Genomic DNA, 27,493 nt, shown 5'->3' with positions numbered 1-27,493 from the left:
CGTGAATTCTGCCCAGTACATCATCACCGACGTGAGATAGGGCGCGTTTATACTAAAGGTTCGATGAGTTATGACGACTTGCAGCTCACTTTAATTTTACATGTACGCTGTGAATTTTCATTGTTTAGAAAACCATTGCTTTAGAAAACATCTGGCGTCTTTCGTTAAGCAGCTGGCGTCTTTTCCTCTTGCTTTAGAAACATCTGGCATTCTTCCGTTTTGCTTTTACAAAACATCTGGCGTCTTTCGTTGGTTTATTTCATCAATCAACAGCGTTTTGAACAAAATTGTTATTGATTAATTACGCACAGGAGAAATCTCACCAGGCACTACCTTGGAGGTAAAGAATGGCTGTTAGTGGGAATGAGAGACAGAAGAAGTCGGCTTTTAGCTACCGCTGCGAATTTTTTATTGTTCAACAACGCACAGGAAAAATCTCCCACCGGCACCACCTTGGAGGTCAAAGCGTAAGACTGGTTACGGACTACGACTACGACTACGAGGGACGAACGGGTGCCGCCGTAAGGAGCTTCGCCCCTAAAAATACGATGGACTATGCAGAGGAGATAAGAGAATCTGAACCAACGCGCGGAGAGGGTGTGCTCACGTCTGCCAGCTCCACTGACCAAGCAGTGACGATGATGCGCGTCGCATCATGACAGCTACCCCTTCCAATCTTAGATGACCATTGTCTTGCGCTGTTATTAAAGGGCCCACAAAACCACCAACGGACGCTCGCGTGCTCCTCTCCGAGCTTTTCCTCTATCGACAACAGCCGTCATGACGTCACCTGTATGATTAGGTGACGTCGCGAGCAACAGACACAGTCAGTGGCCGAAGAAGAGCCTGTTTTCTGCTAGCAGATGCGCACGCTTGTTGCGTTTCCACCTCGGACGCTGAGGAAGGGCACTCGGAGAGGTGGATAGACGAGCTGGCGAACGCAGCCTAGCGAAGGAAAGAGCGAAACGACAAAACGCATGCAAGTCCGCCAGCGTTCGCTGTAGACTCGTGCACAACTGCAACGCCACAACTAAATTTCGACCTCTGGGTTGTTTAGAAGCCCTTTAAGGCGAAAGAAAGTATTAAATGCCTCATCAAACACGAGAACAGACCTTCGTAGGCGGCAACACGAACGATGCAAAAAGTGACGTGATCAGAGATCACGCCTTGATGATGTCATCGATCGTTAAAATTTCAAGACACTGTTACGTAATCTTGACGTCAGTATGGTGCCGTATGACATGACTTCACATGATGACGTCAACGCACTAAATCATCTTATGGTCAAAGGTGGGCCGATCCCTGAGGCGATTCCGGCGGTGATCCCGGAGGCCGATGCCGGAGGTGCAAAAGACTTCCAATGCCTCCGATCCCAGGGGCATTGCAAGACGACGTTGTGCGCAGCAGAAAGCTTTCGAGGGGCGGGGGGGGGGGGGGGGGGGAAGAACCAGTACTATCGACTAAGAAGAACGATAAAACGGCTTTCGCCTTCGAGCCGTCTCAGGCTTAATGCAAAAGAAATCACGTGATTTCTTCTCAGCCACTCTGTTTACGCCATCTCGCTTTCTGCCCTTTCGTTCACTGCAACGAAAGAAACAACAGAAAAATCTGCTTTACATGAAGTTCCACAAACTTAAACTTTAACAGCGCGTTCATTGCAGCTGGTTGACACATCTTTTTTTTTTCTAAAGATCAAAACAGTGCTGCCCAAACGACATGCCCTTTGTCCTGTGCTTCCTTTACCCGCCCTGTGAGGCTCGTGTTTCATGATTTTCCTAAGTTCGATCTATGCTTTTTTTGCGTGCTGAGCAAAACATCTATCCATGCCTCAGGACCGAGTTGCTAACGAAAAATCCTGCTTTGTCCTTCAACATGTGAAGCCTGTTTCGTTTCTAGTGAAACGCGCATTCTCTGGCCTTTCCTCACTTATTTCTCAGGCCGCCCACTGTTTTAATCTATTTTGTCAGCGCACGGGCAACGCATTGTTACTTGACCTTTGGGTACGTGTCTCAAAGCTAGCTTCTTTTTTTTCTTCTAGTTGAAGGTTGGCGTCTCCTCAAGGTCCGCTCAAAGCTCCGCTAAAAGGACCTCGCCGATCTTTTCACCGCCAGCAGAGCAGTGCAGCTCGCGTGCATTATTGATCCATTGCACTCACTGTATATTTTTGTAAGCGTTGCGGTTCTACTCGCCCATGTACTCACTTTTAGAGAGTATGTGTCGTAAGCGCTGACTTCCACTGGTTGCGTAACTCTGAACAATTTTTTCTCTGTTGCGACAGCACTCACTCTTAAATTTCAAGCGGCGTTTGCTGGGCAGGTCAATCCTTGAGTTATGCGACGACGTTTTCTTCCAGGTCAACACTTTATCCCCACCTTCAGCTTCAACATATGATAAGGAAACGTTTAAGATTAAAAAAAAGGCACAGTTCAGCCGCAAATGCACAGCAGTGAATGCGATAGCAACAAATTGAAATGGTATACAATGCAAGTCTACCAGCTCATTTCTTTTGCAAAGAATGCGGCGTGGCGCAACAGAACGATGGCGTAAGAGAACGCGGCCGCTGCAGTGGGCGAATCGACTTTCGTTCTCTCTGTATATTTAGTGCAAACTGACCCGCAGGTCGCGGTATCGAATACCGGCCGCGGCGGCCGCATTTTCGATGGAAGCGAAAGTGCTTGAAGCCCGTGTGCTTAGATTTAGGTGCACGTTGAAGAACCCCAGGCGGTCGAAGTTTCCGGAGCACCTACGGCGCCTCTCATAATCATATCGTGGTTTTGGGGCACCCAGTGCCCCAAAACCACGATATGATTATCGATATGATTATTATTAAATTATTTTTTTAAAGAGAACAATTTGTAGAAGCGTTAATGTCGGTCTACGATGGTGGCACTTTTCTAACATTAATAATATCTGCGGTTTCGCGTACCAAAACCACGATATGACTACGAGGCACGCCGTTGTGGAGGGCACCGGAAACTTTGAACATCCGAGGTTGGTGCTCATAATCTTTCAATGAACTGAATTGATTATTCTTCATTAAATACCCTGACGGTGAATTGGCCCGTATTTTAAGCAAAGTTATGCTCCGATACCATAGGTATCCAATATTACTCTCACCGTGAACAAGAACCATCGATGTCTATATACGAGAAGACTTTTCATGAACATTCGGAAAGCCGGAAGTGCTCGACCGGATGTGCTTGGAAGAGAAACAACAGTGTAACTCGTTGCACGTGCCACTAAAATATTTTTCGACGGTATGTCGCTGCCGGACCATACGGCATTGCGTCAAAACCTTGATGTCATACAACTTTAAATTATCGAACGTAACATACAACCCCTGTATTTGCACACAACTACAACTATTTCCATTGTTTCGTTTCTTCTTCCTGCGCCATCCTCCTCTCCCACCCTGTATCAGGCGTTCTGGTGTTCTGGTCCCCGTTCCACGACCCCCGGGTCCACGAGAGCGCCCCGGCGGGTGTTCACGTGACCACCGTGCGAGCGCTAGACGAATCAGCGCCCGGCAAGCCCGTCGCCTACAGCCTGCTGGACGTCAAGGACTCAAGCTTCTTCCACCTGAATCACGTGACGGGAAACCTGACCACGGCGCGGCCCATCACCCGAAAGGTCGGCGATAAGTACGAGGTGAGTGGGCGGGGGGGGGGGGGTCATGGTCGTACTAAAGGTCTAACAGAGTAGCGCTCCTGACTCGAGTGATCGACTGAGTTAGGGCATTATTAAGGACGACATTTCGGTCCAATTGGGTATGGAATAGGAAGGAAACATTTAATAATTTCGATTTATTAGTGTGGGTTCAGTGCTGAAGGCCACCAGCGACAGTGGCCCAGCTTGGCGAAAAGCTGTGTCGCCAGCACTGACCTAATTATTATTACTACTATTGCTACAAACTATTACCACTAATACTTCAACTACAACCACCACCACTAGTAATACTACTATTACCACAAACATTTACCGCTACTTCAACTACTACTACAACCGGTACAAACTACTACTGTTACTAGTTCTACTACTACAGCTACAACAACTGCTACTAATACTACTAGTTTTACTACCTCTGCTGCTACAACTACCACCACTACTGCTACTTCTACTGCTACAAGTACTAGAACTATTACTACCACTGCTGCCGCTGCCGCGTCCACTGCAGCATTCGTTGACTAACTGCATCGAGCCAATCCAAACATAGGTGATTACCATTGCCGGTCTCGAAGCTTTTAGCACTACTGAAAGAAAATCAGATGTGGACGTTAATCGAACTAGAGCTGTGTAACATATGGTGCTGTCATACATAAATGCGTCGCATCCGGTGTCTCTTAATTCTATGCTGTATAGTGGCAACGATATATACTTGAGTTCACAATGGAAATGCGTGAAGTCAACTTAAGAAGGGGGATATCAAGGGCTCGTTTTTCTTTCCTAGACAAAACATTAATTAGAACTAACAAACAAGAAAGCTAAGAAAAATATACGGGATATTATTTGTAGTAATTATGGTGTAAATGTGAAGAAAGTAATGTGAACAAGATAACTTGCCGCCGGCAGGGACCGAACATGCAACCTTCGAATAACGCGTCCGATGCTCTACCACTGAGCTACGGCGGTGGTCATCCTCCCGTCCGCTTTACGGAGTATATATGTGCATCTTAAACCTAGGAGTCACGCTGGTGTGACGAAATACGTGACGCCCCTACACTTTCCTTGGCTTTCTTCTTTGCTAGTTCTAATTAGCGACGTCGACTTAACACTCATTTTCTTTATCACGCTGTTCAGGTGATCGTGGCAGCCGTGAGTCAGGGCGTCACCGAGGTGAAGACGATGCAGATCGAGGTGACCGTGCCCAACCAGTACCCGCCCCGGTTCGAGCACCCAGTGTACCGCTCCGAGGTGCACCAAACCCGTACCCGGCCCGGGTACAGGGTAGTGCAGGTTCGCGCCCACGACCCGGACCCGGTGCCATACAACGCCGAGGTCTACTATCGCCTGGAGGCAGGACCGGAGTCCACGAGGGCGCTTAGGTAACTCAGCCTTAATTGATGGCCCGCAAATGAAATGATGTGTCCCAGGCATTTATGCAGCTCTTTCCAGCTTAAGCACGTGGTCCGGGATTAGAGGAATGAGAAGTACAAAAAACAGGGAGAGAAACGCGCGACCGCCGTTGTTAGCACGTCATACTCATCTGCATAAGCAACTTCAGTAAAATTTTCGATGATTTCAAATAAAGTAATTTCTGAAAACACAGAGTTATAACCTCGAGATTACACCGGACCTAGCTTGAGACATTGTTTCGACCAAAAAAAAAAAAACGTTCCCTTCTACCAATTTCAGTGTGTGCTTGAAAGCCCCCATTAGGTTAATCTAGATTTATTTATTGTTTCATGCGTCTTGTGAACTTGTTTGTATACTTTCCTGCACTGACAGTAACGATTGGGAACACTCGTTAAGGTGGGATAAAATTGAAGTGATAAAGTACGGTAAATGACATAATTCTGCTTCTTAATTTGTCACTGAGTATTACGATAAGATGAAAGAAAAGGAAATCAATTCTCTAAATAAAGAGAAATATGAATGAGTGCGGAAAGGATTTTGGTGGTAAATAAGTTAAGGAATGAGTTAGATTAATACAAATACAAATAAAAATAGAAGAAAATAAAAATCTGCCAGTTAGAGGAGAAAACACGGAAATCATCGGCATTTATCGATATACAGTGCCCACGGATTAGAGCACGACATCACAATTTTCCGTATAACGTATAGTATGCGCGATTTCCCGCGATCACCGCGTCATGTTGCCACTAAACTCGCCGTTTAAGGTAACGTTGGCGCTGATATAAATTCTCGATTCTCAATTACGCCGATATGGAACGAACCTGAAGACAATATAAAAAAAATGTACGCGCATTGCTTAGCCGAAACAAGTTGCATTCCGAACCATGAGGACTGCACTTTGGAAAAAAAAAACGGTGGGCTTGAGAAAATAATCTGAATTCTGGGCTGGATAGTTAAAAACGCGCGTTCGTCTACGGGAAATGCGAGCGAAGTACCGTTATCTCTATCCATAACTCGGCAAAAAAAAAAGTCGGAGTTCCCTCAGACTCACTCCAGAAATATATATTTTGCGCTTAGGGCTCACTCGGACTCAGATTCACCAAAATTTCCATCAACAGGACTCACTCGGACTCAGGTTCACTAAAATTTTTTCTCAACCGGCCTCACTCGGTCTCAAACTCACCAAAATAATACTCACCCGGTCTCACTCAGACTCAGACTCAGACTCACGCCCCGAACTGAGTCCGAGTGACTCGACTCATGAGTGAGTTTTGCCGACCTATGTCTGTAGCACGTCCTCGTCTTTCGCCAGGTACCTCGCACTGGACGGAATCACGGGCGAAGTGATGCTGAACCGAAGCCTCGCCGACGTGCCGGACTCCACGATCGCGTTCACAGTCATCGCCGAAGACGGCGGCTCCCCCAAGCAACAAGACCGGGCCCGCGTCGAAATTCTAGTTAAGACCATCTCGGGTGAGTGCCGTTCAGCTACATGCACTCTGGTGAAATTTACTTCCTTCATATAGGAGTTATGACCGACAGTCTGTAAATAGGTCAAACTTACACACGACTTTATTTTAAGGCTCTTGATATGATATGGCGCAAAAGACAAGACGTTACTGCGTGATCACTTGCCTGTTTTCTAGTGATTCATGATATCTAGAGTGTAATTTAACGTGCGACCACATACAGGTGGTCAGGCACTACCAACCGCCGGTCTCCACTGCTTAAATGCTAATGGCCTCTAGCCATCTTATAATATCTGGTACCACAGAAAAAATCTAGTCATGAAGGCAGTGACCAAATATCACATTTCCGTAACTTTTCGATGATTTTCGGACACATTTCTTGAAACACCCTGTGGTCTTCCACACTGCAGAATGAGTGCCTGAGGTACAACAATTTTTTTCCCGGGCAATTCCGCAGTGCAATTTTTCACCTAATTAGAATGCCAGAATAACATTCCTCACTGCATTTTAGATCACTATAAAAGGCATTGTGCACCCTGATATTCTGCCCTAATATTGTGGCACAACATGTAAATTATATGCTTTGGGATTATATTGTCATGGCTTGTAACAATATTATTCTGATATGTTTTTAAGCAGTGACGGCTGTTTTCCTTGTTCTTCAGTAATGCACTTCGTTAAATTCGTTAAATTCCGGCATGTCGTGCGTTTCGCATAAGAAATAACGTGCGCAGTCATGGCCCCTGTGTGTGAGAGAGATGGAGAGTGAGAAGGGATAGAGAAACCACTTTACTGTCAGGAAAAGAGGACACGAAGTCAATACAAGCCCACGCTTAATAACGTACCGGTGCGGACTCGCGCTACAACGCTTTTCCGGATAACGTAGCGCCTCGGTTACGTATACGAACAGTCGGGCGTGATTACGTAAATTAGCGTTGACAGCAAAGACATTCTTCTTGGTATCCTCAACGAGATAACAAATCTTCAGTCGCATTCATCAATCTGCAGGACACACAATAAAAGTATTTTACCAACCAAAATTGAACACCGTGCTCGCGATAGCATCCTCAAATTTTATCACAACACATTTTCGCACACCCACGTAAAATGAAGTCGACGTGCAATCACCACTATCGATCCAGCCATTCTTCCCTGGAGTATGAGTCAATAGCAATAGGTAGATATGTAGCTCGCAAATGAGTCGTCGTCGTCCTCATTTTGACAACGGATGGAAACGAGACGCCCACTATCGATGAAAGAGCCCGAGCGTTAGCTTTCGAAGCGCACATAGCATGACAAAATATCTTTGCTTGTTTGCGCGCTCGCTTCTGTACTTTATATATGTTTGTTTGTTTCGATCGTAGCACCGCCTCAGCGAAGCAAAGCGTTGCATTTCGGCGCCACTCCGACGGTTGGCCGTGTGTTTACTTTCTTTCAGACGCTCCACAGTGAAAGTGGCCGGGCGCGGCGCTGTATACGCGCGCGGGCTCCGATCATTGAATGCGGGCCGGCGTCGGCGTCGGCTGTGTGTGCACAGCACTCGAGGCTTCCATTTGAGCGCTTGCAAAAATCCCGGATGTAGCTTCTTTCTTTCTTTCCTCCGTAGCGCACGTGCGTGCTCAAAGGCGGGAATTATTGAATTTTTCATCACAGCGCACTCACAGCTTCATTCGTGCGAGGTGTGAGAGGAGTGGTACGAAAAGCAAAAAGGAAATCAGCACCGATATTTAGGTATGTTTGGCAATCTTCAATGTTGTTCCTGACATCTCTTTCCGTGCGTTGCCTTCTGTGTAATTCGTTCGTTTTGAATTTCATCGCAATTATAGGAAGCTTCCAAGCCGACGTTCGCCGTCGCTAGCGCATTCGCTATAATGTCCTGTACTTCAACACGTGCATGTCTATACTCTAAATTTGAATATAAATGTCGCAGAAACCTCGATAAGGTGCAAATATTTGTATTCAACTGTTTGTGGTCTAAATGAACAAAGCAAAATATATTCAATTTTTCAAAAAAGAAGCTTCTTAGCCGAATCGAAATCATTTGACTCGAGTCGAAATGGATTGACAACCAGATCGCCTTCGCACGAGATGGATCATATTCTACAGGCCACAGGGAAAAACGTAGGCTAACTTGTGGCTTGCACTAAATAGACCATGGTGGCTATCATATAGTCATAGTCAATATCGCCAGAAGTTGTCGGCGACTTTATGTAACCTTACAGTAACACTTAGGCCATAATCTGTGCAACGGTCGGCACGCAGTCACACTGTCAGCAGGTGATATGGTACCTCGAAAGGAGAAAACAACGCAGTATGTTGGTATGTTGGTAATTTAACCAACATACGCAGTATGTTGGTTAAATTTCGGTTAACGCGAGGGCTGGCAAGAAATCGCAAGAGCGAAAAAATCTTTGCAAATCTTCGATTAGGAGACAGTATAATTGTAGTCGTACTTATATTTTTAACTCGACAAGTGCTCGTCTAATTACCATAATGTCAATGAGACATCTGCAGCCATGTTTAAATGACATCTAACTGCGCTATTTTCGACTACTTGCTAAATGCGTGCCCATTTTTCCGATTCGTAAACAGACATATTGTTGAATCTGCTTCAATTTCTTATAGGCGTTATTTATTCGGTTAGACCGGAGCAGCCGGCAGCAGCAGCCGTGGGGAACAAAACCCCGGATACAGGTTTCTGAAAAAGGCTTAGCTTAAATAACTTTAAAAGCACTGATACTAAGCCAAATGATTATGAATTTAACGAACACGCACGGAAAATTAGTCGTATCAATCGAACTGCAGATGCGGTCAGCGCGCAAAAAGAACGCAAATGAGATGGAACAAAAACGCAACTTACCGGGGTGATTAATTCCTCCTGTGCATTACTTGGCTTTATTGTGCGTTTGCTTGTTGAGGCTATTTAAAAACCAGGCCACTCTCTTCTTATTGTCTCTCGTTTCATATGCAAACGAGTGTAGACTGACAATGCTAAGGCATGTTGTTATGTCTCAAAAAACGCATCAGCCTCGCTCATGGCTTCCAGAAGGGTCACAGTACTCTGCCCTGCTTTCTATATTTGTCAACACGTACGAACATTTGCTAGTCTTTTGCCGATTTACTTTTCTTTTTTCATGGAAAGTGCGTTGGGCATTCGTTGAGAGAATTCAGTTTATGCAGCAGAGATATTAACCACCATTGTTTCTTTTTAAAGTACGTTTCAAAACGGGATGGGTGTGCTTGCTTATGCGCTTCGCGCAGTGTTCTGATACACTTCTTTCTACCACACCACGCAGTGCATGCTACCCGAGACTTGTGTCCCGCTTATTACAGCCTGTACTATGAGATAAGAAGTACAAGCCCATGTCTATTATATATATATATATATATATATATATATATATATATATATATATATATATATATATATATATATATATATATATATATATATATATATATATATATATATATATATATATTGTGATGACGAAAAGCGGCACCGAGGCTGGCGCGCGGGCGGCTACGGCGAAGGAGAACCAGGCGCACCACTTCCTGCCCCGGTATCTGACACCATACCATCCCGGATAGACGCCGAGACCACACCCCATTCACAGCGGGCCCCGACGCGGCCTCTAAGCTGGTCAGCACTAGAGCGCACGGAGCCGTCGGCTTCCTGTCTGACGTCAGTTTACTCGCAACAAGTTGGAAACAATGGACGAACCGCAACTCCATATTCGACCCTCACTTGGAAGTCACAGCCCCGGAAATCGCGGCAGTCATTGGCCGAGTGTGCGAGCGTTTCACTCGCAGAAGCCAATGCAAACGAATTCACAATCGTCGAACATCTGGCCGTTTCGTCAAGATCTCCTGACGACAACATGGCCGGGCCTATCGATGCAGACGGTGTCGGCATCGACAATTCGGGCTACATGGCGTGCGAGCCTGCTGATGACGCGACGCACTTCGTTCTGACTGCGGGCGTACCGCCTGAACGCCGCGCAGATCAAGACGAAGCTATTCTCGTCGCTACAGGACTCACCACTGATCCTTCGGACAGTCACCGCAGAGCAAAAGAGTACGATGACCGAGAGAAAGATGCTGCTCTGTCAAATAACGACGATCCCGTCCCGCTGCCTGTCCGAGTTCGCATGTGTTCTGCGTTGTGCAAGTCTTCGCCGGCTCTGCACGCAAACGCAGATAAAGACCAGAGCGTCAAGCTGAGGCGGCACAACGATTGTCTGCTTGGCGTGCGACGACCGCTGCATCATGGCCAGGGTCGCCCACCAGACCCACTTACGGCAGATCGACGAGCCAAGCCGCGTCGTTGCAGGCAACTTCGACTACCGCGAAAGAGCCAGTTTCGTCAACAAGAGACAAACGAGCCAGCTTCCCGTGCAATGTCGCAGTATGGCCGAGACCAACATTCAAAGTTAGCATCGCCAAAGTTTCAGGCTAAGCCCCAGCGTGGTCGAGACCGGCTACAGCGATTCGACCAGTGTCGCCCACCAGAGGCACTTCGGGCAGGTCTCCCAAACAAGTTGCAGCGTGGTCGAACCCGACCACCGCGATGTAGCCAACACCGCCCACCGGAGACATTGTCGGATGGTCCGCGAGTCGCAGTCATGGCCCAGTGTGATGACGGAAAGCGGCACCGAGGCTGGCGCGCGGGCGGCTACGGCGAAGGAGAAAAAGATGAAGTTTAGAATAGAACAGCCGGCCTATTGAACAGGCGTTGTGTCTATGTGTCTTGTTTCTCGTCATCACAATATATATATATATATATATATATATATATATATATATATATATATATATATATATATCTATATATATATATATATATATATATACACATTGGTGCGCATGTAACGCTTGCTGACAGCAATCATTGTATTTCCACTTCTATTATGCCCCTTTCGGGGCTAACATAATCAATAAAGAGACAAGGCGATCAAGTCAAGCCACTGGTTATTATAACGAGGAAGTTACATCGAACGTCCTAGTAAAAGAGAAAACGGCAATATTTACGAAAGTTACTATGTTTAGCGCGCACGTGGCAAGCAGCAGGGCACCGGAACGCATTTCCGGATTCCTGATAATATCAAGCGACTGTAGGAACATAAGCAGCACAAGCGAAAAGCGTACTGAGTGTCATACCTATACCGACGCACCATATCGAAATAGCTTGTCCCATACAACCAGCCATTTATCGACTTCAGTTAGCGGCCATTCCGAAAAGTGCCGGCGGAGACGGCTCAATGCAATAAGCAGTGTGCGTTACACGCGAAGTGCGCAGACGTAAAAAAAAAAAAGGTAAGTAGCACGTCAATCGATTTCTACGAGGTTGTTCGCGATATTCTCCCAGCGTGATTAACTAAATGGCCCCATTAATGCGTTGTCCATCGAGCGAGGAACCCGCGATTAGGACATGGCGTAGAATGAACGCCGTTCTTCCGGTGCGCGGGATAGAGCGAGCAGAGCACTTCCGGCGCTCCTTTACGCGCGGCGTATGTTCCAGTAAGTAAAGCCCACGGCAATCGTTATTTTCGGGAACGGCCCGCCGCCGCCGGCCGCTCACGAAGTGTCATTCATTGGCCGGTCGTGTGCGGCCGCCCAAGGCACTAATGACAATGACGGTGCGCAAAAGAGTCAGAGAAAAGAGGAGGAGGACGATGTAAGCGCCGTTATAGCGGCGAAAAAAAAAAGACAGAAAATTGCGCGCAATAATACGGCGTCAGGGTCACGCTCCGTAACGCAATACGGTCGTTGTGGGGTCAGTGCTTAGTGGCTCCAGGTTATTCAATATGCGTTAGGCAATTTTACTTAGTCCTTTGGCTCGCTGTACTTTATTGTTTTTTCTTTCTTTTCTTTTTTAACGTAGCTTTCGGCTGCGTCTCCCCAAACGCCTCCCACGAGATGGCCGACCGAGTGTAAGTGGGTTAAGTGTTGTCTTGCAGCGCTGCTATTTGGCGATACGGAGTCAACGGTCACTGGATCTTCACTTATGAAAGAGGTCTAATTTGGGTCGAGCTCGTTTAATTCGATACGATGACGCAGCGCCACATAACGATACAACGAGAACAAAAGTCCCACGTTCCCTTATGCATTTTCCTAAAACGACTAGAAGGCGAAAGCCACATTCACTTTCTTCTCAGCCGATTTTCCGCACCCAAGGTAGTTTTGCATTGCCTCCGGGATCAGAGGAATTTCAAGCTTTTCGCACCTCACATAAGGTTTTGCAGTGCCTCCGTGATCGGCACACCTTTGACGAAGCGACTATGTCATATGATGACGTCATCATGCGACGACACTTGAGGCAACGGCATAGCGACGTCACAATGAAGTCGCAAATTTTGGCGACCTGTGACATCATGTGGACGTCATAGGGTGACGACATCGCAATATGATTTGTTGCATCACTAGTATTGACGCCGGTCACCTTTTCGCGTTTGATGAAGCATCTAAGGCTTTCGTCTTCATAACACAAGTAAAATTTGTTGCTTTGAGGAGCTGGTTCACGCTAAACGCATTAGTTACAGCGCGGACACTCGCACTTTAGAACCGAGAACCGCGCAGGGAAAGTATTGTCAGGGTTGTCGCCTTTCTGCGTACGCTTACAAGTTTGCATGCGCATGTGTTTGCGCCTCATTGGATTTACACTACAACAACAACAACAAAAAATAAAGCAGAAGAATATGCCTATCATAAATTTCTTCGGTTCCCGCTTGGAGTTGCGCGTACATGTTTGTTAGCCAGGTGAATCTGAGAAGAGTATCCTCTTACGAGCAAGTGGCGCGTACTGGATGACATGCTTATTGAGCGAGGCACGTGTAATGAAATGAACGAAAAACAAAAGAATATGTTAGCTACGTACGGTTATTTGTAATGATGTGGCACTTCAAATGTATTTTCTTGCTGTAGCCTTTTTGGATGTAGTTCACAGACATCTTGAGAACGTTCTTTTAACGTGACAGAGCAGAAGAGTTTGTTTCACAGAAATTCCATATGTCGGCGTCGTTGGTTATGAGCGAAAAATCAGTGTTCTCTGTGAGCAACAATCCGAGATAGATGCTAATTAACAGATAAAACCTTCAGGTTGAGTGGGAATACCCCGCCACGGTGGTCTAGTGGTTATGGCTCTCGACTGCTGACCCGAAGGTCGCGGGATCGAATCCCGGCCGCGGCGGCCGCATTTTCGATGGAGGCGAAAATGTTGGAGGCCCGTGTACCTAGATTAAGGTGCACGTTAAAGAACCCCAGGTGGTCGAAATTTCCGGAGCACTCCACTTCGGCGTCTCCATAATCAGATCGTGGTTTTGGGACATTAAATCCCAGATATTATTATTATTAGGTTGAGTGGGAATCGAACCCAGGACTTCTGCGTGGCAAGCAGGCGTTCTACCACAGAGCAACGCTTGTTCTTGAAACTGCTTAAAAAAGCATATAAAAGTCATGTATAGTGCGAAGATATGTCCTCAACGCATGTAAAATTGCGTGGCAGAAATTTAGAATCGCACCGGCTGTCAAAAGATGCGAATTGCGCAACGAGTAGTTGGCTGAAAGGCCCACCACTTACAAAGCGCTGAGACGTAGTTAATCATCCTTATCAGCAACAGTATCGACAAAGTGCGCACTTGCACAGGGGCGCGCGTTGGCTTACGGACGCGTAGTGCGTACTTCGCCAATTCGCAAAAGGAAGAATAATGGAGCAGTGAACACTTCGTAACTGTACTTCCCGTAGGCATTTCTAAGACGGCCAATCTTACGCGCACAGACGTTCCTTTCCCTTGTGGCATGATTGATGTGTTCACGGACATAGGTGTGCGAAGGGGGGGGGGGGGAGTGCCACCCCCCCTAGTCACCTAAGAGGGGGTGGGGCGAAAAGTCTGCCCCATACATTGACCTAATAGGGAGGGGGAGGGGCTGCGATGAACCATCGCCCCCCCCCGCCCCCCCCCCCCCCCCCCGGAACGGGAACCCTGCTCACGGCTATGTTCACGGAGAATCGGAGCCAGGCTAGGGATCGAGAAACAAAGTTAATAAAAATTTGTTGTTAGGCGAGTTGGTGAGTACGTAACATGTTGATTTTTGCGCTAAGAAAGACGAACACATCAGAGAAGGCAGGACAGGCACTGGACAGGCGCCTTAATGACCGGTTGAGGGAGCATGCGGGGAAAAATCTAAAGAAGGTAGACGGTGCCTATCTTTCGTACCACTGCCGAAAATGCACGTGTGAGCCGATATTTCGTGAGGCCAAGGTTCTAGGTAGAAGCCGGAACAAATCAGCCCGTGAACTCTGGGAAGCGTACCACATAAAGAAAAAAAAAAACTGATTGTCTTAGCGACACGTCCATCTGCCGTTATAAGGGCGTGATTAGGTCTTTTGATGTCACATGTGCTTAGCCTGATAAGCGTTGTCTTGTTATGCGATCGGCACGTCTGCGTATCACTGTGCTATATATTTCATTGCAACCTTTGCAATAAACCAGTTGTTAGTAGCGCCTGTCCTGTCTTCTCTTAGCGCCTAGCGCCTAGTCTTTCTTAGCGCAAAAATCAAGGTGTTAGAGATCGAGAAGATGATGCGAACGGGACCCGATTATGCTATCACTTTCTTCTGCTCAGGGCAACGTTCAACCGTCCCCCAAGTTAGTGTTATTAGAATAAACATTTATGAAACTTAGTCGAGTACTCTAAATTAGCATAACAGCGAAGTGCGTGGATTGCCTCGCACGAGAACTTCTTGAAGAGCAGTACTGTTCTTTGTCAACACAATCCATCGCGTCGCGTCTACTATAAAACATCCGACTATTACGACCTACTTTATAGCTCGCATACATCGCTCCCGTAAAGTGCCAGAGAACCCCGGTCTCGATGCAAAACTATCCGCGCAAAGCACTTCGCTACGGAAGAGATCTTGCGTGCGAGTAAAGATATCGAAAGCGACGTTCGTTCGATCTTATTCGCTCGACGAAATCACGATGCCTTAGAAGCATCGACGTTACGCACAGAAAAGGAGATAGAGAGAACGCAGAGAGGCGTATAAACGGGCTGTCAGTGTTTACGCCTTCGGCTCGCTGCGCGCTGCATTTCTTTTTCTTTTTTTTTCCGACGTCACTGCGCACACTGTTCTCCGAAACTTTCTTTATTACCGTACATATTTCATTCCAATTCATGCGCACGCCTTGTTTTCTTTTCTTTCTTTTTCTTTCGTTCCGCGTTATCGGCATCCTCCCGTCAACACCAGCCGGCTGGGCACAACAGCGCCGAGACCGTGCATTGAATGGGAAGTGTCGATAAGGATCAGACAACGCAAGCGAGCGCTCGGAGCAAAAAAATACAAAAAAACACACGAACGCGTAAAGCACGTACGGAAGACGCTAGCTAGTACGGTTCTCAGTCAAAGTGCGCAAGAACGCGCACTTCCGTTGAACCAAATGCGTTCCGGCGCTGCTCTCTCGAACGGAAGCAAAGAAAACTACGCGTCTTTCCTTCCTTCATCTTTTTGTTTGTTTATAGTAGCTTCATTCGTTTTTGTTTATTCTAATCTTTTATCCTCGATTCGCGTCGACGCGTCATCTTCCGCCGTACTCGCTCGCGCTGATAAGCAGCAAAACCTTTCGCGCAAGCCGAGACTGCTGAAGACATCGACGAAACACTCAGCGCCCGTGCTTTTATCTGAATATATCTCTTACAGGCCACTGTTTTCCGGGTTATGGTGTTTTGTACCCTTTGCGTAGATTTGCCGTAACCAACCCATGCTTCGTTTTTTTTTTTTTCGATTGTCGCTTTTTCACCTCCCTGTGCGTCGGGCTTTTCCTCATTGCGCTAGATGCGTGGTGCTTCTGAGCTGTCAAAGTGTTCTGTAAGGAAATGCGACTTCCGGATTGTCACATTTTTCTCCAGCAAGTCTAACTATCCTGACTCAACTTTCACGATCATGTACAGCAGCAGATGAACGTTACTCATCTAGCCAAGACACTTCTATCAGATTCGGTATGAGATCACAGACCAGTTTTTCTAGACAATCAATCAATCAATCAATCAATCAATCAATCAATCAATCAATCAATCAATCAATCAATCAATCAATCAATCAATCAATCAATCAATCATCGTAACGCACAGAAATATAGCCATCGGCACCCCATGTTCCTGAGCGTTGTGTTTGTCATGTACAACTACAGGATTATGCATATCAGCACCCAATTTTTCCGCAAACTTTAATTTCCTATCACAATTACAATGCTATCTAATTGCAAAAGTAGCATGCCTTCTGCACGTATGTAGATATCGAAATTTAGATTATATATACTACGTGCAAGTATTGCTTGGTTGTTATTCGAATAAACCACTAGGAGCCACATTCTGGATTTGCCTCGTGTTAGTAAAGAAGCATATGAGTTCGAAATGTGCCTAAGACATGTTTTACACAATGTGCACTTTAACATGGCCGTTGCATTAGAATATATTCTACGTGCGCGTGCGCATGTGTATGCACGCGTGCGTGTGCGGTTTGCCTTAAGAGTTAAGCCTTATTTTAAAGTACTCGCAAGTTCCATACTACAGCGCAATGTAGTCATAGAAATTTGGACAGGAACAGAGGGTTTTCAAGCACGATTTCATGCGGCCACATAATATTGCGAATGCAGCGTGCATTGGGCAACAACGTTCTCTTGTAGCGATAATAAAGCTATTAGCATTCCTTGGATTTAACTTACGTTTATAAGCGACACTCATTTAAAGAACGCGTAGCAGCATTTTCCAAAACAGCAAAGATACTGCGAAATTGCGAAAGGATAACACAGGGCTAACGTGTCACGCATAACAATATTTCTAACCAACCAACCATTCGTTTTTATGCGCCGAGACTCCACGCTCTGTGATAGAGCTTTCAGAAACACGGCACTCTAGACACTGCTTTGCAACGGATCCATAACCAACGCAAAAAGAAAGTCAGGCAGGCACTCCTACTCCGCTATACAAGCTCCTCATACTTGTTTCATCCTACTCCACTGCAAAGTGCTGTATTTTCTTTTACATACGCATTTTTTACCCCTACGCCGCTCCTTTCTTTCCACTGGCTACTGCGTAATCCGTCTTGACCCTAAAGCGCAGAGTGTGTGCGCTCTGAAGGGGCATGATGATGGATCGACGCGCGAACATGGTCTTCTATATTCCACGTTTCGTCATCACTGCTGCGTTCGCTCCAGTGCTACTTGCTCGCTTTGTTGGGTTCTCCGTGGATACACGTTACAACAACACTCCCTCTTGTTTGCGATTATACTTACTCGTCACTTCTTTCTTTAGGGTTTACTGTTACTCAACCGCTCGTTGACGTCCTTAAGTCTGGGAGCTTTATGACACGTTGCGTAAACAGGTCCCGCGCACACCACTCTGTCGTTCCGATTTCTCGGTGGCGCCGCAGGAAAATAAACGACAATTTCGCCTAAGGGCCAGCTGAGAAGTGGGCTCAGCGATGACTTGTTATCGTACGGGGCAGCGCGGAGCGGCAGCACTAGCGATCAATACTATACATTAGACAAGAAAGGCGGGAGGCTAGCTCTCGTTAGAGCACTGTTACTACGAACGGGTAGTTAAAGTAGTCCGGCAAGAATATTGCTTATAAATTGCTGCTTAAGCCCTGTTTGCGAACGTTGGGTGAAGGGAGGTCGTTTGGTGTTAATCTTACTTCAGAAACCACAGCGCACTGAACGAGCACGAGAACACAAGCGCTTGACCTGTCTTCATTTTGTGTCGCGTTCGTTTAGCGTGCTATAGTTTCTGAAGTACGTTGTGTGAAGGGTAAAGAAGTATCTGGCTGTGCATGACACACTAACAAAACATGGCATGCGAGTTGTAGTGGTACGTTCAGTGTCTGATTACGATTTAAATCAGTCCTTGATAGCAGTCATCATCCTGTATCAGGGGTTCTCCCGGAATGTGCTTAGTCATGTGGTTGCTGAGCGTTGTGATAACTGCGTAGGTATTGCTGACTTAGTGCACATGTTTCAGTTGGAGGGGTGACAGTTGGTATTCGAGCTCGTCGCACTGCGGCGGCACACTTTCGTACCCACATCCAGTAAGCAAGTCAGCAACGTATAACAGATAATATACACTTATCGCAAGTATGTTGACGATATAGTAAAAACATGATATAAAGCATGAGTCAAAGCATGATATAGTAAAAACAACTTACGTAGTGTAAGTTGTGCTGAGCACTATACCGCCGCATTGTTGATTGGGGATTACATTTTGATGGATCCATACTTCAACGTTGGCGTGCACACTATATTTAGGCCTTGTTAAAGAACTGCAAGTGATCTCACCGCGGTGTGTCTAATAACCAGATCGTAGTCGTGGTCCATATGACCCTCCAAATTTAAAATCAACTTAAAATATATGTCTCTCTATTAGAAATAAATCTACAACATCTTGCCGTATGTCGCACACTGACTGCACTTTGCTGCCCTCCTATAGTCGATTAGAACGTAAGAATAAGTTCAAGCTCCAACAACAGTCATCCCTGTCACGCCCTAAGAGATTTTGCGCTGACGTTCCATCCAATAACATTTTCTTAATTACATGGCGTCACGCACTTTTCGCATGTTTCAGATAGTTGTTGTACCCAACTCATACAGGTACATGTTCGTGTGGCTAGTTTTAAGTCGAAAACTTGAACGTCTTGGCAAATTTCATCAGAGATTATAACGAACGCCACTGCTTAGCCAAAGGTCGTATTTTAGGTTGGAACGACGAAATTCAGCTTCCGATATGCGTGGTGTTTAGATCAGAACACATAAAATACTCACGCTTCGAAAGAAAACCAGCTTGCGCGACGCTCTTACATAGGCGATTGACAAGTGCGCTGCGGTTTTGCGGGCCGAGCTTGAAAGTATTACACGCGAAAATTGACCATCGGCGTCCCTCGGCATCGGCGTTAGCGCGAGTGGTGCAGTAAAGCATCACGTGATGACGTCGCCATATGACGTCATAAGTCTAAAACATTTGCGGAGTTATCATGCTTCACAAACAAGACGTCGTATGATGACGTCATCACATGACATCATCGCTTGGTCAAAGGTGTGCCGATCACGAAGGCAGTGCAAGCTTGCAACGCCCTAGATCCTGGACGACAGTTGCGATGTGGGCTTGTTGGTAAATCATTTGAATCATAGAGTTTCCTAAAATCACCTAGAGGGAACTCTGGCGCTGCGATCGTTCAGCCACCATGGGAATGATGGACAGTACACGGATTTGCCTAGTCTTCGTGCTTGTGGGCTTCGAACGCACTTGTGGCTTTGTTTATTGCTATGCTTTGGTTTTCTTTCGGATAAAAGAATGGATCGTTGTGAACTTCGTGACCAGATTTGAATCGGTGAGCCTAAAGAAGTTAAAGTGGTGAAGTGAAACTGCTGATTTTTGCTGAACTTCGTTTTGCGACAAAGCGGATGCAGGCGACGCGGAGCCAAACGGAGCCGAAAAAACGAAGTTTAGACAAATCCGTGTACTACCCATGATTCCCATGCTGGCTGAAGCGCGATGCATTGCAGCTCCCATAGTCACTAGCGCCAGAGTTCCCTCTAGTAAGTATTGTAGGAAACTCTATGATTTGAATAGCTTTGATGTAGCGCGAAAGAACACACGGACAGCAGAAGGCACATGAGGACAGTACAGTGCTATTATCGTTGTGTGGTGCTCTTATGTGCCTTCTCGTGTCTGTGTGTCGTTTCGCGCTGCATCAAAGCTGTTTAAATCAATCCTGGAGTCAAAATGCAAAACCACGTTAGGTGCAGAAAGCTTTCGGAGGGGTGAGGCGATGATCAATACATTGACTGAAAAGAAAAAAAATCACAGCATATCCACGGAGTGAATGATGATGAGTGGGCGAAGCTGCGGAGGTTCATCGGTAAACCGTGAATCTTCCGTGAATTCTGCCCAGTACATCATCACCGACGTGAGATCGGGCGCGTTTATACTAAAGGTTCGATGACTTATGACGACTTGCAGCTCACTTTAATTTTACATGTACGCTGTGAATTTTCATTGTTTAGAAAACCATTGCTTTAGAAAAATCTGGCGTCTTTCGTTAAGCAGCTGGCGTGTTTTCGTTTTGCTTTAGAAACATCTGGCGTTCTTTCGTTCTGCTTTTACAAAACATCTGGCGTCTTTCGTTGGTTTATTTCATCAATCAACGGAGTTTTGAACAAAATTTTTATTGTTTTTCACGCACAGGAGAAATCTCACCAGGCACTACCTTGGAGGTAAACAATGGCTGCTAATGGGAGTGAGAGACAGAAGAAGTCGGCTTTTAGCTAACACTTACACTTCTACTTCTACTAACGTTTCCTACTGGAACATGCCAATGGCTGCTAATGGGGAATGAGAGACAGAAGAATTCGGCTTTTAGTTAACGCGCACGCTGCGAATTTTTTATTGTTCAACAACGCACAGGAAAACTCTCCCACCGGCACCACCTTGGAGGTCAAAGCGTAAGACTTGTTACGGACTACTACGATGACGACGATTACGAGGGACGAACGGGTGCCGCCTTAAGGAGCTTCGCCCCTAAAAAACAAGAAGATGGCTTGCACCTTCGAGTGGTCTTAGGCGCATGCATAAGAAACGCTTATGAGTTCTTAGATTGCAGCCGAGCATAGTCTATCACCTTTCTCAAGTTCATTTTACCTCCCATCTCTCGCAGACCCACAGAACGCGCGCGCCGTCGTGGTGAACGAGACGAGTGTGCGCATCTGCTGGCAGCGACCCCTGTACGGCAACGTGTCCGGCTACGTGGTCAAGTACAGGGCGACATCTGAGAACGTCACCTCGTACGTGAACGTGACCACGGGTGCGCCCGACAAGTGCGTCCCTGTGCTGAAGTTGCGACCCTGGACCGATTACGAGTACCGCGTGTACGCCTGGAATGGCCGAGAAGAGGGCATCGGCAGTCCCGTCGACCGATTCGCCACACGAATTGACTGTGAGTACTAGTGATACGGAGCAAGCCAAAGAGCTGTGTACAGGTCACGCACCTCTTCGTACTGTACTTAGGCAAGGTGAATGTGCGTATATGGAAAACGCAAAAAACATGCAGAAAGTAGATAAAGCTTTCCCAGTTGAAACTCTTTTAAGTGCGAAGCACTTTAGGGGCACGGCTTGCCGTCCTTCCATGGCTCTCATGCCGCGTGATCATGCTCACTGTAAACACTCAATATAGGCCATAACAAGACCAGCAATGTTCAAAATCGGGTTAGAATGTACGAACAAGGTCTAAAATAATATAATTAATAGAATTAACTAAGAAATTTTAGCAGTAATTAACTTAAAATCGCTAAAACGTTTTGAAAACGTGCGGCTGACTACGTCGCCGCACAAGAGAGGGCGCCACCACCTCGCAGAGCGCTCGATTTATTCTTTCTACGGCGCTCTACGGCGCTACATCTGAAGGAGGAAACAACCTGACGGAACTCGCTGCGAACGACGCGTATCTCGACTGCCGTAACAAGCAGGAAGTCGATAAAGCCCAGCATAAAGTAGCGCACATGTCGCGCACCGAGTTCGCGAATCTCCCTAACAAGATTCTACTCGTGCCGGAGATACCTTACATGCTTACCTCAAACATTAGCCTCACCGAAGCTTTGGTAAACGTAGCAGTGGGAACTCAACGAACGGGAATCGCTGGGTGCCCGAGCTACGCACTTCCTCAGGTTTCACAGTAGTGGAGCTGCCATACGTTCATTGATGTAAAACAATTTTAACATTGCCGCTAACAGGCAACACGAGGTCATATAAGATAGATCCCAAAGCTATATGGACTGAGCCATGCTAGAGCAAAACAAACAGCAGATGATGGAGAGGTGTACAACATCGGAAAGCAATATATGAAACTAAAGAAAAGAATACGCCGCGGAAAACGCCCGAATAATTTCATTCGGTGTTGCACAGGGGGCATGAGTGTACACTCACTTAGGTGCATGTTCGGCTCATTTTATTCACATCTCTTGTTTTGCCCATCCCATGTAGAAAACCACCAACTCACGCTCACAAACAATGCTGTGTTTGAGTGAGTGCCAATCTTCGTCTAGTCTTGGATGCGCTACGCCAACGACAACTAATCCAAACCCGAATCGAATTTCCCACTTTTTGATCATTCACAAGTCCCGACCTGGTACTCAACGATGACCATGGTGACATTTATTTTGGCATGCTTATATAACATCTTAAAGTTGTTTTACAGTGAACAGCCTTAAGCTAGTGAGGTTGCGTTTCTTTTTTTTTTGCAGTGGCAACGATGAAATGGAAATAGCATGCATAACATGTGACAATCATAGAAATGCAGGTGAGAAGATGTTCAAGGTCTCTCACGTAATCAGAATCAATATGGAGCCTTGCATTAGAACACCTGCGTTACGCAGCCAAGCATGTAATATGCAGACGCAGCAAATATTATTTATTCGCGCCTTATTTTGACTTCTACAATAGTCTATTTCTACTTTTGCACCTCCCCTATCCAATAAGATGCAGGGGAAATGCACTTTTCTAATTTTACTGATTATATTTACTCAAAACGCTTCCTTGCGCCGAGGAATACGCGTCTCTATTTCAAGTGTCGAATCCTTGAACAGGGGGTGTCCATGGAGCCGACGTTTTGGCAAGTGGTCTTGCCTTCTTGAAGGTAGCAACCTTGCTACCTTGAAGACGATAAGACCACTTGCGGTAACGTTTGTTCCAGCGACACCCGCTGCTCAAGGGTTTTTAACAGCGAAGGTGGTTAAACTCGAAGTTCTTCACTGAAGCCTTTAAGAAAACTATCATAATCATGAACGGCCATGGCATCTCTTGTCGTCTAGCAACGCATTGGAAGAAGGAAAGGAGGAGGAGAGGAGGAGTGGAGGCGAGGAGGAGGAGGAGAAATAAATGAAACAAAATTTCTTGGCAAAGCGGGATTCGAAGCCGCGTGCCCACAGTCCGAAGGCAAACGTCGAAACCACTCGGCTATCAAGGCTAGCAGAACAAGCTTTTATGGGAACCATATGATTGCGTTGCTATGGGCTAGAGAACGAGAAAAAGATACAGAGAATGAAAGAAAGAAAGAATGAAAGAGAGAGAGAGAAGCAGTGAGGGAGAGAGAAAAACAGAGAAAGATAGACAACGAAAAAAAGAGAAAGAAATAGACAGAGGGACAAAGAAAGAGATAGAAAACAACAGAAAGAGAGAGAGAAAGAGGGCATAGCATAGCCATGTATAGTATATTATAGCAAAGACGTGGGAAAGGGATGTGAGGGCGAGCAGGAGCTAAAGGTGGAAGAGAGAGGGTAAAGCATAGCAAAGGCGTGTATACCACAGTAGAGCAAGGGGGTGGGGAAAGGGAGGTGAGCGTGAGGAGAAGTGATGTGAGGTTGAGGAATGGAGGAGGGGAAGGCCATCAGTTCTGCTGTTTTCCATGCACTGAAGCCTCCATCTTCTCCTGTACCTCTACCTGGCTCGAAGTATGGTTAGTTGTGGAAAACATTCCTCAATCAAGCCTGCTTCGCATAAATCTCCGAGTTATCTCTCTCCAACCGCAGACTGCCTGATGAACGTCTGCAAGCATGGCTCCTGCGAAGCTACAGACGCGCGGCCCGGTTACCGGTGCCTGTGCGACCCGGGCTTCTACGGGGAGGCCTGCGAACACTTCGACCCGTGCTCCGAGAACCCGTGCAAGACTTTCGGCACATGCGTCAACACGGGACACGGCGAGTACCGCTGCGACTGCTTCACGGGTTTCTCCGGCCGAAACTGCTCCGACTTCAATCCGTGTCTGCTCAAGCCTTCCGCTTGCCTCCACGGTGGCGTGTGCCAGTCGAACGCTTCGCACATGTTCACCTGCCACTGCGTAAACGGCTACTACGGCAAGACATGCCACCAGTTCGACCCGTGCTTCTCGTCTCCCTGCTTGCACGGTGCCCGCTGCCTGAACGAGTCGGATGTGAAGTTCAGCTGCCAGTGCATGCCGGGATACGCCGGTGAGTGTATCGTCCCATGTGCAGTATTAAAGTTTCAAAGAAATTCAAAGGGCTGATACGGGCATTGTTTAGGCAAAATCTGAAACATGTGCGTTCTTGACGCTATTTAATAGACTTACGCAGTGCGAACAGTCTCAGCGTACAAAATACTCTTCAGTGTGTCTACAATGAATCCATGGATTAATTGTGGATTCATAATGTTAGCACCAACTTGTCCAGCTAAAAGCGTTAGTGGGCATACGGCACTACGTAGAAAGGCGTACTCTGCCATAGGGGCGGATATGTAGAATATCATAGTAGAAAAACTACATCCTGTTTCTCTTCTAACAACAGAAAAATTCAAATGATAAGGTTGAATGGAGCATGAGGAGTCCAAAAAACAATAAGAGGAAAGCTGGGACAGTGGCGACATTGCCACGAAAATTGATCAGTAAATGCATGACAAATAAGCGTCATGCCCTCATGCCATCTTTCTCTCTTTTATTACGAAATGATCTCACTTCAGGGTCAAAGAACAGACGCGTGTTACGGACATCTTAGTCGAAATCAAGAAGAAATGGGCATGGGCAGGACATGCAGTGAGAAGCAAAAATAACCGCTGGTCATTAAGAATACGAAACTGGATTCCTAGAAAAGCCAAGCGCGTGATGGGGAGACAGAAAGTTAGGCAGGCATATGAGATGAAGAACTCTGCGGGCATCACGCGGCCGCAGCAAGTACAGGACCGGGTTATTTGGAGAAACATGGAAGAGGCCTTTTGCCCTGCAGTAAGCGTAATCAAGCTGCTGCTACTAATTATCTCACTTGAGGTTATTCGAATTCAAACAAAAAATGAGGAAGAGAAAGAAAAGAGAATTTCTGCCAATATTACAAGGACAGCGTGCCGCAGAACAAGCATGGCTTTGACATTTCATCCAAACACGGACCGGTCAATAGACGTCAAGCACATAGAGCGTTGAACCGATGTCTCCATATGTTTTTAATATGAGCTAAGAAAGTATAAATACATCAATAATAGGAAAAAATGGTCGAAATACACGAGGGTGGCGATGCGGGCTTGTTGGTTGGTCATACTTGAATGAGTTGAGCGCATACGAGGACACGGACAGAAGGAAGAGACGTACACACACTGGCGCCAGTGTGTGTACGTCTCTTCCTTCTGTCCGTGTCCTCGTATGCGCTCAACTCATTCAAGTATGACGAAATACACGGTCGCATTTTCAAAAGAAGCGCGTTGGAGTACACGCTCACGCAACACAACCATTATGCTCTGAAATAGCAACTTCGGCTTTCCTAGTAAAGCATACGCAAAAATCTACGGCTTATCTTAGGGCTGCTATTTCAATCTACCTAGATCTGCCAACAATAAAACAAAATTTGTTTGGTACACATTTACATTTTGTAAAGAAATACGTGTATAGAACACCTATACAATTCATACATTATTTATTGAGATGGCGTAAGGACATTTTGGCGTATAATTAAGTACCGGCTACTAGCCAGCTCATGAGGGGATCAAACATACAACATACAGGGTTTACAAGTGCGTAACTAACAACTATCTCAAAGTAACACAAGGAACAACAGGGCGAATAAAACAAGTTCCTGTCAAACAAATTCTCAAAGTCACTTAAGAATATAAACGATGCGTTGCACATAAAATGGAGAATTTATGTAACACTATTACATTGTAATACAATGTCAGAAATCCAAATAATACTGCTCCTAATAATATACCTAGTCACTGGGAAGCACATACATCATGCGGATGAATCGTCCTCATATGAAAAGCGTAACAGACAATACATCATAATAACGTGCTTACTGTGGCAAGTGCAGAACTTCAGCTGGATTAATGGAGCCTACTCTCGTGAATGGAAAGCTGAAAAGAAATATGCGCAATGTTTTTCATGACTTTCCTCCAATCCGTCATCGCAGCCACGTAATCATGTTGGCCAAATTTCAAAAGCGCTCTGTCATTGTGCAGAAGTACATGAGTTGTTTCCGCGCGCGTGCGCACTTGGGTAATGATGGACAGCTGCTTTCAACAATCGAGTTCCCACAATTTCATCCCGGCGCCGTAACTCGCTGTACTAACAATTTAAAAAAAATAGTTGTTGGGCTTTTATATCCCAAAATCACGATATGATTATGAAAGACGCCTTTGTGGAGGGACCTGAAATATTCGACAACCTGCACATCTACTATTCTCCCTGAGTCATTGAAAAAAATGACGTTGTGTCCACCAAACGGCAACGCATATACAAAAGAAACCGGTACTGCAGTCGTTTGGAATAGTATTGGTTTGGTTTGGTTTATACAAGGCAAAATTGTTACAAAATTGTCTTGGGGGACACGACCAAAGGCTGAGTGATTGCCTGACTTGGTCGTGCCACTCTGGCAGCAAAGCTAAAACACTGTACAGGAATGCTACTTTAGAAAATGGTGTGGGCTTCGTTTTCTTAAAGGAATACTGAACAAAAATTGAATAAGAAAACTGAAGAAAACATCGGAATTCTACTCAGAAGACGCGACTCTTCCGATAAACAGAGTTTATTTCACACATTTTTGAACAGATGGCTGCATTTTCGGAGGATTGTAAGCGCGCGGCGGTTGTACGCCAGAGCGAGCCGTGACGTCACACGCACCGTGGCGCATGCAGGGTACCCGTTTTCCTGTCCTCCTCTTCCGTTTCTTCACCCCTCCTTTACATCTCACTGTCACTTTTCCACAAAGGCGCTGAGGCCTTTGCGGAAGGCTTCAGCGCAGGGAACAAAACTCTGCGTGTCCCACCATTCACGGGCTTTACCCCAGCCGGGAGCATTGTTCGCTGCCGGTGCTGTTCGTAGTGGTTCTAGGAACCGTAATGTGACCTGAGAGGGTTGAGAGACGAGGGCGACGGCTGACGTTCTTGGCATGCCCGTTTCCGGTGCACGAAACATC

At 46.2% G+C, this 27,493-nt stretch overlaps 1 protein-coding gene across 1 annotated transcript in view; it reads left to right on the top strand.

The window, feature by feature from the left end:
• The first annotated feature begins 1,716 nt into the window (after positions 1-1,716).
• Positions 1,717-27,493, top strand: part of LOC119406316 (adhesion G protein-coupled receptor E2) — a 66,242-nt gene continuing 40,465 nt past the window's right edge. Inside the window, exons 1-6 of the mRNA XM_037673053.2 lie at positions 1,717-1,750; positions 3,422-3,648; positions 4,798-5,042; positions 6,386-6,546; positions 21,247-21,525; positions 24,113-24,550. Of these exons, the coding sequence (XP_037528981.1) occupies positions 1,717-1,750; positions 3,422-3,648; positions 4,798-5,042; positions 6,386-6,546; positions 21,247-21,525; positions 24,113-24,550 (1,384 nt within the window). The remainder of the gene's footprint in view (positions 1,751-3,421; positions 3,649-4,797; positions 5,043-6,385; positions 6,547-21,246; positions 21,526-24,112; positions 24,551-27,493) is intronic.

Source organism: Rhipicephalus sanguineus, chromosome 10, assembly GCF_013339695.2.
Source record: "Rhipicephalus sanguineus isolate Rsan-2018 chromosome 10, BIME_Rsan_1.4, whole genome shotgun sequence".
Classification (NCBI taxonomy): Eukaryota; Metazoa; Arthropoda; class Arachnida; order Ixodida; family Ixodidae; genus Rhipicephalus; species Rhipicephalus sanguineus.
This window is presented reverse-complemented; position numbering and strand designations above follow the sequence as displayed.